Source organism: Xiphias gladius, chromosome 20 (genome assembly GCF_016859285.1).
Source record: "Xiphias gladius isolate SHS-SW01 ecotype Sanya breed wild chromosome 20, ASM1685928v1, whole genome shotgun sequence".
Taxonomy (NCBI): domain Eukaryota; kingdom Metazoa; phylum Chordata; class Actinopteri; order Istiophoriformes; family Xiphiidae; genus Xiphias; species Xiphias gladius.
In genome coordinates this window covers 11,017,181-11,030,766 of record NC_053419.1, presented here as the reverse complement: position 1 = coordinate 11,030,766, position 13,586 = coordinate 11,017,181, and the positions used below count along the sequence as shown (strand labels likewise).

At 41.7% G+C, this 13,586-nt stretch overlaps 1 protein-coding gene across 1 annotated transcript in view; it reads right to left on the bottom strand.

The window, feature by feature from the left end:
• Positions 1-13,586, bottom strand: part of bcr (BCR activator of RhoGEF and GTPase) — an 84,108-nt gene that overhangs the window by 21,752 nt on the left and 48,770 nt on the right. Inside the window, exons 3-5 of the mRNA XM_040157644.1 lie at positions 7,289-7,393; positions 6,638-6,823; positions 1,189-1,296 (exon numbers count right to left, since the gene is read on the bottom strand). Coding sequence (XP_040013578.1) covers positions 1,189-1,296; positions 6,638-6,823; positions 7,289-7,393 — 399 coding nt within the window. The remainder of the gene's footprint in view (positions 1-1,188; positions 1,297-6,637; positions 6,824-7,288; positions 7,394-13,586) is intronic.

The following is a 13,586-nucleotide window of genomic DNA, read 5'->3' as shown; positions in this document are numbered from 1 at the left end:
TGGTCAGACATGAGAATGAGACTAAGGTGAGAGCTCTTCGGGCCAAAATGAAAGAACATACCAGCCACCACCTCTGCATTTTTCCATTTAATTGTTGTACACAAGTGTAACAGACAAACAATAATGTATAACAATAATGTACACATGGCCGCACACACACACACGCACACACACACGCACGCACTCACAGACACAGACACAGACACACACACACACACACACACACACACACACACACACACACACACACACACACACACACACACATACACACACACACAAATTTGCCTCTGGCTGCATTTTTACAGAAATATTCAACAGAACATTCAAAATTAAATGCATGGAAATGATAAAAGCTGCGTGGGAGAATAATGGGAGAGCGTTTTATAAGTACAGTACATCAGGGACAAACTAAAAGCAGCCCTAAAATAGATTCTTTCCATACAACGTGACTCAGAAACTGTTCCTTTCCCTAATAACACATAAATTTTACACTGTTGTCAATAAGTCATCTTTTTTATGTCATTTTTGTGTAACTCGTTGACACTGCCTTTCTCTTACAAACTGTCCAGCTGCAGAACCACCAAGTTAACAACCACACCAGAGATCCACTGCACTACATTGCTTGGTGACTTTAAGAATATTAACACATTAGATGTTCCTAAGTAGGAGCACAATTCTTTGTTAGCATTACACAAAAGTCTATAGCTCTTTGGAGAAAACAAAGCTGCACATTAATCAAAGAGCGTGCTGAAGTGAAAGATCACCAACCGGATAATCCTCTTGTAGAATATAGGCAAGAAATACTAAAGTGTAACAAACAATTTATAGTAAGGTCGGTGAAAATTTACCCCTTTGATAAATTTTAAACTGAACATTCACTTAGCTTTATCTTAATTAGATACAGCATTGCTCCATACATCAAAGAAAAAAAACAACTTGTGAAACTTGATTAGATAATTTGCTGGTACGCAGGGGTTAAGTGTCTGACTGACTGATTTAACACAGTGGTAAAATAATCCCATAACTCAGAGATCACAGATTCAATTACTGCAACGACACTGAACCAGTAACTGATCACTTTTTGTCCAATACCTTTAGCCTCATTTACAGTTTAGCTTTAAATAAAAACACATATTACTACCCCTGCTTGACGTTGTTATTTGTTATTTTCCCTCCCCTACTTACCTCGGAGATTTCAGCAAACTGTGTGTTAGCCTGGCAGCACTTCTCCGCCGTCTCCACAGCCAGCTCGTAGTTGTCCACGAATGCTCGGTAAACTCCTAGCTGGCTGGCCTGTTGGAAGAAAAAATGAAACAGAGGAGGGATGAAGTGTTAACGTACTTAACAACACTGCAGAAGTATTAAGAGGTTTTGACAGGGCTTGCAATCCTTGTTTGGTGGTCCAAATAAAAAACTGAATACAGTGACGGCAAACTTGTCCATCACTCTCTTTTTATTATAGTCAATGTCGGCTTCAATGTTGCAGCAGAAATAAATAGCTGGCAAACAGCATTCCGTATGTTTTCAGAAAAAACAGTTCATTGTAAAAACAGTAAAAGCAATGAAAACAGGCCTTTCAGCTGGTAAATCAGACACAGTCCTCTTCAATACTTCCTACTCTTCACTTCTACCACTTCATCCTTTACCTGCACACCAGCTGCAACCTCAGTGCTGCTCTAAACATAATACTAATTATGTGTTCTAAACAGTAAACAGTCTTTACAGCTTTGTGAGTTGTCAAGTCTTACTGATATGTACTGTAAATGCAAACAACTCCTCAAAGAAAGACATTGGAAACACACAGCCAGACAGATGGTGGCACAGCAACATAATGCCGCCCTCTCTTCATACTCAGTCAGTACAAATACCTTTGTCTGTGCTGTTATTGTAAAGCTTCAATTTTAAGAAATGATTAATTGTGACAATGCTGTGACAAATCTTTACAACAGACAATGTCCACTTTGACCTTCTCAGTTGAACTTAAAAAAACGCTGAATCGCAATAGTGAGATGAATAATCCATGAAATTTCACAGCTGAGGCAGGAGACTTAGTCCAGTCAGCTGTGTCTGAGAGACTGTAGATGACTTGCAGACAATCAAACGAAACCACCAGCAAAAAGAAGGACGCAGATCACGGTCACAACAGCAGCGTGTGACCACGGTGCTCCTCGCAGCCAGGCCCGTTGCCACAGCAACCGGGGCGCACTGCACTGTGCTGGGGTGAGTAATTAATTATTGGTGTAACTGAGGCAATGAAAGCACATTTAGGAAGCCGCATGGCTGAATAAAACTCCGGCAAACGCTGCCTGCCAGCGCTGCGATCCATCTTGACGGCAAACAAAAGGACAGTCAATTCTCCTGAACAAAAGCCAGAGGAGACGAGAGTACAGTGGGGACGGGCTTTGTGTGTAATGTCATGAGTCTCAAACAAACCTCTAAAAAGAATACCAAATACCTCAAAAACTCTCGCCTGAGTCTACTGAATACACGTATAACTACCTTTGAAGCACATTGTGACCTAACTTGGGGCTTAAATTTTTTTTAAGGAGGAGCTATTTTGTTCTTTCCAGTGTCCAGTGGTTCTGGCCATCATTTGTGTCTATTACGATAACATTACTCACCACAGTAATTGCTGAGATCTGGGAACATGGTGACATCGCTACGGCAAAGCCCAGTAGGAAAACCAACATGAGCAGTCAATGCAATCATATACACTACTTAACTTTATTTTGTTTTACTGGATCTTGTTTTTCCTTGGAGTGTATTTGGTAAAGGCCAGTTTAACGTCTATTTACCTTTGGGTTTTCCATTGCTCTCATTATTGTTGATTATTTAAGGCAGGAGTGTGAAGTCAATGTCTTTATTGAGCTTTCTCATATACAAACAAGTACAAAACAGGCCAACAGACCAAACAGTATCAAAGGGGAAGGATTTGTCATACACTAAGGTAACACAGGGGGAGATCACATCCCCATCAGAGTCAGCTAAAAAGTTTTGCGCTTCCCTATATTCGGTAGAGCATCAGAAACACTTACACTTCATACACAGACTAGTACAAACAAATACAAAAATAGCAAATAAACAGTAAAAAAAAAAAAAAAGAAAGAAAAGGGTGGGTGGGTCATTTCACACATCAAAAACAAACAAAAAGTTATAAAATAACATACACTAGGGATAAATAGGGATAGGTCATGGGGGATGGGGTCCCCCCCATTAGAGACAGCATCCAAGTCTTGCATTCCTGTACAGTACAGCATCAGTAATAAGCACTAATTTATTGCAATCCGTGCAACCCCATAGCAAATCAGTTATGCATTAGCACATCGTGTGGTTTCCTAACTGTGATCTATCGGACCCTTCAACACAATGGTTGCCAGTCTAAGAACAGGGACCAAATCCTAAAGAATACCTTAGTCAAACACTTAGACTTGTGTGCCAAATATTCCATAGGTATTATACCAAAAAGTAACCTTATGTCACCCAGCTATTGTTGGAGGTTTGCATTCTATCTATTTCAGGATAATATTTTTTTTGCACAGAGCGTAAGGATACATAGAAGTGAATCTGTGTTTTTAGAATACTGGCTGATGAATTTCAGGCAAAAAAATTGTTCCAAAATGGATCTATTGTGTTTTGCACATACTTCCATTAAACCAGGAAGATATACGGTGGTGGAAGACCAGGAGTAAAGCAGTCTTCACAATCCTGCAATCCTGTGTCCTGCCCTGGGCCACACAATCTGCACCACAGTGGAGGCCATTCAGAGCGTGACAGTTTGACTGTGGAGAGAACGGAGAGCCCGAATGTCTGCCAGCCACATCCACGGAGTCGCACACAACAGCGTGAAGGCTTACCGAGTGTTCGGCTACTGTTACAGTATCACGGCAGAAAACGGCTTTGGGTGATGAAAGAAACTGCTTGGGTGTTTGGATTTCTCAGTTCGGGATTTGTCCTTGTGTGAGACTTTGTGTAATCCACAGTGGAAAACAACATTAAGAAAACAGCCTCATGAAAGACTATGGCCATTATACGAAAAGGCTGGATTTAGCCGCTTGGTTTGTAAGGGAGTGCTAACAGATATTCACTTCTCACACACTTGGTTGTCACCATGAAATTTTGCCTGGACAGCATTCACTGAGATTTGATAAAAAGTGGGTGAAGCTACCGGGACTCGCAGCCCTTAACCTTTTAAACCTTGTGACTAGCAACTTAAACCAGGTGCTGTAACATCACTTGGCATCTGCACGGTGTGCTTCTCAAACTTGACTGAGCCGAAAACAGATTTCTTTTACAGAATTGCCATGAAATTTGACACAAAGCCTAAGAACAGCCCAGAGAGATGTGTCTCCTAATCAAGGATGTTTAAGCTTAGAACCACGGCACAGACTGCTCAGATAATCCAAGTATTCATCTTTTTCCCTATGCAAAGACTGAGAGACAAGCAAATGTCACCTGTCCCCCAAAACACACTGAATACATAAATTCTTTGACAGAGCAGAGAACAATCTGTAGATTGGCGGTGCAAGGCCAAATAAAGGATCAAGAGGTATTCTTCTTCTTGGTCCTCCATCTCTGAAGAGCAACACTCGATGCCAGTTTATCAGCTTGCCTGTCTGTCTTTGTGTTGTAAAACCTTCACTTTGCCACTGTGTATGAAGAGGAGTAGAAGCAGTGTGACTTAGCCCTATTTTCAGCCTTCAAACACTTCTCTCTAACACTCATGCTCATAACCTGTCACTGACGCTTTGCCTCTTCCTCTTTTCTCTCTGTCTCTCGCCCTTCCTTGTTCTGATGTTTTATGATTCCTAAGCCCATCTGCTCCCCTCACAGATTTCAGAGTCATTGTGAGACAGCTCTATAAGAGTCGCAGCAGCCTAAACCTACTTGCCAACCTTGCTCGATTCTCATCCTCTCTCAACCCACCTCCCCCCATTCCTCGCCTGTATCACCTCCTCTACTCTCATCTAATCTCTTCCTCCCTCCCTCCCTCCCTCCCTCTCCCCCTCGGAATGGCTGTCATGTAGCATTTTCCCATTTTTTTTGTAGGCTCAGCGTCTTCTCCTCCTGACTTTTATTAACTACTGTCTGGAGGGAAGGAATGGGACAGAAACAGTCTGTGTGTGTGTGTGTGTGTGTGTGTGTGTGTGTGTGTGTGTGTGTGTGTGTGTGTGTGTGTGTGTGTGTGCGCTTTGGGGAGGAAGAGCGACAAAGACAGCCAGATTGTTGAGGTTGCTAGAAAAAGTGTAAATATGAAGTGTGAAAAAACTGTGTCTTTGATGGGCTGACGTAATGGTTGAGGCCAGACAAAGAAAATGCCGTAATGTACGGTCACACAAGCACCAGTCTAGCCAAGTATCTGCTCCCTCTCCCAATCGAAGCTTGTGCGACTGACAATAGCTCTCACGCACTGTTCACAGTCTACAATTGCTCTGCTCAGTTTATTTTTTACCCACATCAGAACCATGACATCACATCATCTTGAGGAGGTGAGTGTGGGGTTGTTTCATTGGATGGAAGGCTAATGTGGCTGAGTAGAGGAGAAATACATGAAAAAATTATATAGGCTACTACTGAACAAAGTATTTGATAAAAACTGGAATTTTGCGGCTGCCTCCTTGACGGCAAAAGATACAAATTAAATCTCAATTTCTTAGATGAGCCGCAGGGGGAGGCTCCTGAGATAAATTAATAAGAGAGAGAGAGAGAGTGTGTGTGTGTGTGTGTGACTGAGTGAGTGAGTGAGTGAGTGAGTGAGTGAGCGAGTGAGTGAGTGAGTGATAGAGCGAGCAAAGGAGTGAGGCTCCTATTTATAGCAGCTTCTTCGAGACACAAAGCACACAGTGCAGTGATGGCCTCAGCTGCTTGAGGCTGAAAGGCGGCATTGTGAAACATGCCCACAACTCCCTTTATGTGCGTGTGTGAGTGTGTGCACGGTTGTGTATATATGTGTAGATGCGTCTGTGTTCAAGCACAAGTGAATCTGAGGGGGAAAGAGAGATAGAGAGAGGAGACTGAGAGAGGGAGAGTGAGGGAGACACAAGTGGGAGAGGAGCAGTGTTTCCGACAGAATCAACAAACGACTCATTGTGGGTTAATTGACCCATTGTGAAAATGATTAAATAGACCCAGTGTACATTTGGCCCTGAAATCCTTGGCAGAAACTACTGGAGAGAGAGTGAACAGCTGTTGAGAGGGAAACAGGAAGAAAAGGATAATTCAGATTCAATTTGTCCAAATTTAAAATGATAAAGAAGAGCATCACTACAAAAATCAAATATTATTTTTTTTATTGGTTTATTGAGTTAGGCTGACAGATTCTGCCTGTGAAAGTCTCCCGATTCAAGAAGGGACATTACTGTGAATAATATTACTCTAGCACCGTAGGTTTGCTTTGAGCCTGCGTCCACAGGTCCGAAAACGTAGCTGTAGCACTCTGAATGTCCTTTCTCATATTGTGTACCCAGTGCTGTCAGGCAGTTATACCCAGGGCTGTTTCTGCTGTCATGGGTACACACACACACGCACGCACGCACGCACACGCACACACACACACACACACGCACACACACACACAAAAAAAACTACAAGCTCAGACACCCCAAACCCATGACTCCTCTCTTTCTTTTTTCCTCACCAGTTTCTGGAAGAGGTCCCCAACTCTCTGGTGGTGGCTCCACTGCTGAACGCGTGGCAAAAGTCCGTCGTAGAACTCCTTGTGGATCTCATAGAGCTCAGGCACTTTGAAGAAGATGGTTTCTATCTGGGCCACAGTGAGGACGGGCTGCGACGTTGTAGCCGCAGCCTTCAGAGGCTTCATGGGCTGAGAGGAACAAACAGTGGAGACGACAGGTGTGAAACATACTGCACAGCGTGTCTTTGTGTTAACTCATCTTTAACTCATCTTAAAGCACATGCGTAAATTGGAAAAAATGTTGGGTCCCTTTTACAGGCACAAAAATCTGACCTGTATCTGTAAAGCTATCCTTGATCATGTCTGACTAATAGAAAAACATTAGCTGCTTGATATGAGGTATTTAGGCATGTAGAATACAGCCTAAAAGAGAATTTTATTACATGAGAATGATTTAATTGAAAGCACATAACTACACTGAACTGACTGACTCAGGGTTTAGTACAAAATGACTAATAATAGAATGATCTATCATTACGCAGTCTAAAAAGTGTTCACACTAAAAAACATAATGTTAAGTTGCCTAATCACTTGGGGAGACACCTAATATGATTGTAATGTATAATATGGGTGTGTGTGTGTGTGTTTTCTCACCAGCAGCAGTGCCTCCAGATGACTGAGGTATGTTTCCTCAGTGGCCAAGATCCCGGACAGGACCCACTTCCTCATCTCCAAACCTTTTTCCAGGTCACATTCAGTCTGTAACAAACACACAGGCATACAGTAATATAAATTACAAATACATCCACAGTTACAATATTATTCACGCAAAATAATCCAGTCCTGTTCACACCTTCCATTTTTGACTTATATTTGTAAACTGTCTTCACACTGGAAGGCACACAGTTTGATTCTTTTGTGTCTGGGGCATGAATAATATTGAAAGCACCATATTAGTCCTTATATCAGCCCATTAAAGGACCTCTAATATGACTTGTTTGCGAATCTTAAACTGAAGGCTTCCCTGCTCTTAGTTGCGCTTGAAACTTGTTTGCTGTTTGAAAGCACTACAGTCCAGAAAATCAAACAGGAACAATTGCGCCTTCTAGTAATCCTCCCCAGCTGCCTCCCCATTCCCTTCAGCCCAGTAAAAGCTCACTGAGGAGTATGGACATGAAAGAAAACAGAAAGACAGAGAGATACCTCAGGCTGTCTTGCTTAACCATGAACTCTGAAATAACTGAAACAGGCAGGGTCTCCTGTGGGAGCAAGTTTGGCTTATAAATATGTGTGTGAGAGAATGTGTAAGTGCCAAGTGCACACACACACGCACACACGCACACACGCACACACACACACACACACACACACACACACACACACACACACACACACACACACAGAGCCCAGGTTGGTACGTGGAAGCATCTGGTCCCTTAGGCCATGAGGAGGAGGAAAGAGAGAGAAAACAGTGTGGAAGGGTGAGAGAGGATGACCAAGAAAGAGAAGAAGAGATGGAGATGTGAATAAGACAAAGCAGATTCAGGGTAATTAAGAGAGGCTAAAGAGCGGAAAGAGGGCAGACAAGGATCGTATAGATGGAATCTGATATGATGAAGAAGAGACAAAGTTAGAGGGCAAGGCTACATTTTGTCTAGGATGGAGAAAGTAAAATAAAGGAGACATGATAAAGGTCCTATGCAAAACTTTATTTGCCTCTTTACCGGGAGTAATGCAAACAAAAGGAGAGAGAAACAAGACAGACATGATAGCTAGACCGACAGATAATGAAGCATGACGCAGGGAAATGGTTAGAGGAAACAAAGACTGGCCATACAAAGTAGAGGAAGTGATAAAAATGAAAGAGAAAGGGATTATCGAGGACAGAGGAAGGACAGATGACAGAAAAGTATCTAGAAATGCCCCTTCTGAATGAAATCCCTGGAATTCATTGCCGGTGTGAACAAAAGCCATAATGCACCTTTAATACATTCAGGCCTTCACTTGCCTATCAGGAACTGTCATGTCTTCTGTGTACACAATACTGCCATTTATGTTTACGCAGCAATCATATGGGTTCCTAGTGTGAAAGAGGCTAGAGGAATGTCGAGGCTGAGTGCATGAGGGGGACAAATTGACCAGGAGAAAAGCACATCTGGGTCTCGCCCCTATGACTCCAGCTGATTCAGCCTGCCGAACTTAAGCTGCCGGGCTTCTTAGACCTTGGTGAGACACCGAAGTCTGAGGAGTGTTTTTCTGAAGGAGCGTGTGTGCGTTAGGGCAGGAAGCAACAGCATGGGTGAGAATGCAGAAAATCTGTCACATAGACAAGATGAGAGCCAGACAAGGGATGCGAACTGAAGGGTGCGTGTGTATGTTTTACTTTGTTCTTAATTTTTTATGTTAATTTTTAAAGGATAGGCTGACGTTTTTTCAAATTTATCATAAAACAACACCTTGATGCTTGTGTGCGCAATGAAACAGGTATGGATGGTTGTAATTGATGCTCCTGTCCATACTGGCCATGATGAGATTTCTTCTTAACGCCATTAGAATGGAGAAGATAGGGGACACAATCTAGGGTCCTTGTTCTGTGCAGGAGTGCAATTACTGCCTACAGAAATGCCACAGCTGATATGAGGTTTCAGGTTATTTTAAGGTATAGTTAGAAAAAATGTGAACCCAATGATTATTCTTCAGATTAATTGCTCTGAAGTATTTCCCAGAGCCAAAGGTAATGCCTATGAATTGCTTGTTTTGTCCAAACAGCAGTCCAAAAACCAGATGGAGTCAAAATTACAAGAACAATAAAAAAAAATAAAAGTAGCAAATCCTCATGTTTGAGACGCTGGACTCAGCTTATGTTTGGGATATTTGCTTAATAAATCACTTAAATAATTGATCGGTTATTAAAACTGCACCATCTGTATGTCTCTGTGTGTCAACCCACTTGTAATTCTAGAAGTATACATCTATACTGCAGAGTTCAAGCATTTTATAAATATGTATCCTAAAATGATGTACGCTATTCTTGTGAGCTGCATTTGAGCATGTACTGTGAGTACCTGGATGTCTGTGGGTGTACGTGCATTTATTTAAGTGATTGGGTGAATGGGTCTGAAACCTGTTTCCATGGCCACTGGATAAGCAGATGCTAGCACACACCTCATGGGACTGTTATAGCCCAGAAGACTGTGAAACGATCCAGTATTATTACGGGCTCTATTACCTAGGAGTCCATTATCAGCGCGGTTACTGTGGAGCCAAATGCCTATGATTAATTTTTCAGCCAAAAAACATGATTTAAAAGCAAAAACTAATCCTACACATCATAAATTTAGATTCATTTCAGCGAATTTAGTGAAGGCATTGTGAACAATTAAAAACAGCACTCAAAATGTACATGTCAGTGTATGTGGTTACACTTCAATAACCATCAACCCTTTCTGATGGCAGCTCTGACCAGGCTGAGTAATAGAGTAAACTCAACACTGTAAACAACACAGATGTGACCACGATTTATACATGTTGCACTTTGCTCTAGCTTGTTAGCATCTTAGCCAAAAACACAAAGGGCCTAATTGTGTAAAGGTTTAGGATGAGGGAGGCAATATTTGATTTATTAATATGAATTGGAAAAACCAGACACAGACTACAAGTAGACTGGGATATTATTCAAAGTGTATGCAGATTCTCCCGCCCTGCATCTGACTGGTTATCTCATCTTTAATAGTTTATGCTACTGCTGTATACTGTATATTGCCTCTCATTTGCTTTTTCTTTCTCTCTCTCTGTCTTTTTTTCCTTTCTTAAGTGAAGGAAAAAGGAATTGAATGTGACAGATATGTATTATGCATCACACAGAGCTGTGTATGGATCTGTGCTGTATATAACATCAGTTTCCCCTAGAAGAACTTTAATTGCTCATTATGAATAGACTCTAAAACAACCGAAAGCAGAAATGTTTTCCCTTTTTAAATTAAGAGTGCAAATAAAAGGGTACTGGAAGTAAATAGTTAATATATCTATGATTTCTGATTGTTCTTAAATATACTACACTGAATTGCAGTGGCTTTGAATCTGTCTGTCTCCACTGACTTAACAGGGAAAGCCTGGGGCAGCAACGGAGCCCCCTAAATGTATGTGAATTAATGAAAAATGAATGAAAATCCTTGCTGAGCTACAAATATCGGCACGAGCTATGTGACTTTACCCTCAAAGAATACGCCTGCTGGTAAAAGAGCATGAGAAAACACAAGGGTCCATTTCAAGCATTAAGAAGATTAAAAAAAAAAAAAATCACAAGAAGGAAACTTCAACATCCAACCACAACTTACTGAAGTAGCTGAGGGGAGACGGTACCCATAAAGTGTGTATTCATCCTTTCAGACCCCAGACGACTCCCCTAGGAAGTGCCCACATCTCCAGACACATCATCTTTTATTCATCGGCATGGCAACTAATGAGCCCATCTCCGGGTTCAGACTAAAGGGGTGTCTGTCCGCATTTTTTTTTTTTTTTTTTTTGCAAACAAAAAAGTAAATATAAAAAATATTCTTCCCGTTTGGGTTATAGTTAGGTTTGTGTGTCTGTATTTTCACGTCCACTAGAGCTAACAAGAGCTAATATTTCACATCTGAACCCACACTTCCAGCTCACAACAACACCCCTTAGTGGTTGCTCTACCTCACATGATTTAGAAATTCTGATTTAATTGTGATTTGTTTATGCATGGCTAATGTTCGCAGGAGATACACAAGGATCAATATAAACAGTGTTTATTTAACAAGTGGCCGATGTAGCTCAGGAGGCTAAGATAGAACCCGAGCAGCAGCAACTGTAATAACATTATTCTCCATCTCTCTCTGTCTGTCTTTCCCATGGAGAGCAGATTGTCAGCTCACATTAACACTCAGAACCAGTTTGGAGAGGACAGAAGTGAGCATCAGTACATGCTCTGTTACACACTTTATTAACCCTTTTCAATTTTCATTTCTCATATTCTAATCTGTTTAGTATCCTGCTCTGCCATCCCTCACTCTCTGAAATGCCTAGCGAGATTGCTTCCTATCTCCACATATCTGCTCGGTAATGGAGCTGTCTCAGAAATATCCTGTGATGCAGGAGGATGACAGGTTGTTTTTTTGAGATGCTGCATTACTTTTGGGTGTTTAAAGTGTCCTTCAGCCTGATGTGATAGACGTTGACAGAGCTGGAGTCTTCTGGGATTCCAGAATCGGATTTTGATGCTGCATCAAGCCACGATTTTAATTACAAGAAAACAAGCTGTGCGAACAGTGAAGGTTCAATACAGATGTGATGGATTATGACAAGGTAGATCTCAATCTAGAGGTTTAGTGCTGACTGATTAGGAAAAATATATGACCTCTCCCTGAAGTTGTGGCCTCAAGGTCCCAGGTCTGATTCTGGCCAAGGACCTTTGTTGCATGTTGTTTCTCATCACTCACTTCTTCTCATGTTGTCTCTTGACTGTCAACTATCTAATAAAGGCATAAAATGCCCAGGAAAAAAAGAGGAAATCTGATTTACTTGTAAATGAGAGTGGTCTCTGGCTGTCCTTGATCAACATCCTTGAAGTAGGTCTCACACTGTACACTGAGATTAAAAGATCATGTTTTGTGAAAGATGTGGTCAGTGTGTTTGGAAGATTTTGAAAAAAATATCCCAGCAGAGTTGTCATACATTAGTAGCTGACTTCCCATCAGTGACCCCCCCCCTCCTCTCCCTCTCCAGTGCAGGGAAGAGTCAGATTATGAGAGAACACGATCCACTTTGGAAAATTAGATCAGCAGTATCGCTGGTGGTGATGACTCATCACAGTGGCATCATAAAAACCATCAGCTCCCTCTGAGCCAATCGGAACCTGTCTGGGCTCTGACTCATCAATTAGAGAAGCAGACTGGGATGCTGTTTGAGAAGGGGCTGTCCAAGGGCAAATCAAGAACGATGGCAACTCCATTCTCTTGGCAGTTATTTCAAGCTTGTCTGGCTGCTTGGAGAATTTGTTGATGAATTAACTGTTGCGTGGCTGTATAATATATTTAACCGATCATCAGATGCTGCCTCTGCCAACCCTAAACACACACACACACACACACACCTCTACTGCGTCGGGTTTGCTCTGCCTCTAAACGCGCAAGTTTACTCAGCAAATCCTCTTCCATCTCCTCCAGAACAAATCTATCCTTCTGCTCTGAGAAAAAAGATGCATGTCTGCACTTGTGTACATAAGAGAAGAAAGTGGTTTGTGCTAACGCAGGCAGAAACGACATGATATGTGTGTGTGTATACATGCACGTGTATAATTTAAAGTCTGCGAGAGTTCCGAGCTCACAGGTCAAAGGTTGGGTGCAGTCAGTGGACTCATCATTTATTGGCAGATTCAAGCCATCAATCAGATTGACAGGCGCTCGCTCGCCTGCTCAGACAGTGAGCAGAGACTAAGGGGGCAGAGTAACTGATACTGCTTCATGACCACTGATGCGATTACTTCCACCAAGGGCAGAGTGGAGAGAGGCAGTATTAGCTTATTACATTCTCCCACGATACTGCTCTATTCTAATCAAATATATGGCTATAGCATGTTCATTTGCTACCTATAAAATCTTTACACAAATATTGTGTAAATGATGATGACAAGAAAGGTATAAATTTAAAAAAAAAAATAAATAAATAACAAAAATTTTTTTACCGACTATAATAAATAAAAAAACAAAAAACAAATAATAAATAGAATAAATGCGTACATGTAGCCAAAATATATCCTGGCTGTAGTATCCATGTTCATTTTCATCTTTGCTGACTCTGGGGTTGTGTGTGTGTGCTTGCGTGCAGACTTGCATGTGTGGGTCCTCCCTATTGTAACCCTTGAAGAGCACCAGACGTCATAGATCACTGGTTTTCTCCACGCAGACAAGAAAGAGCGGGGGTG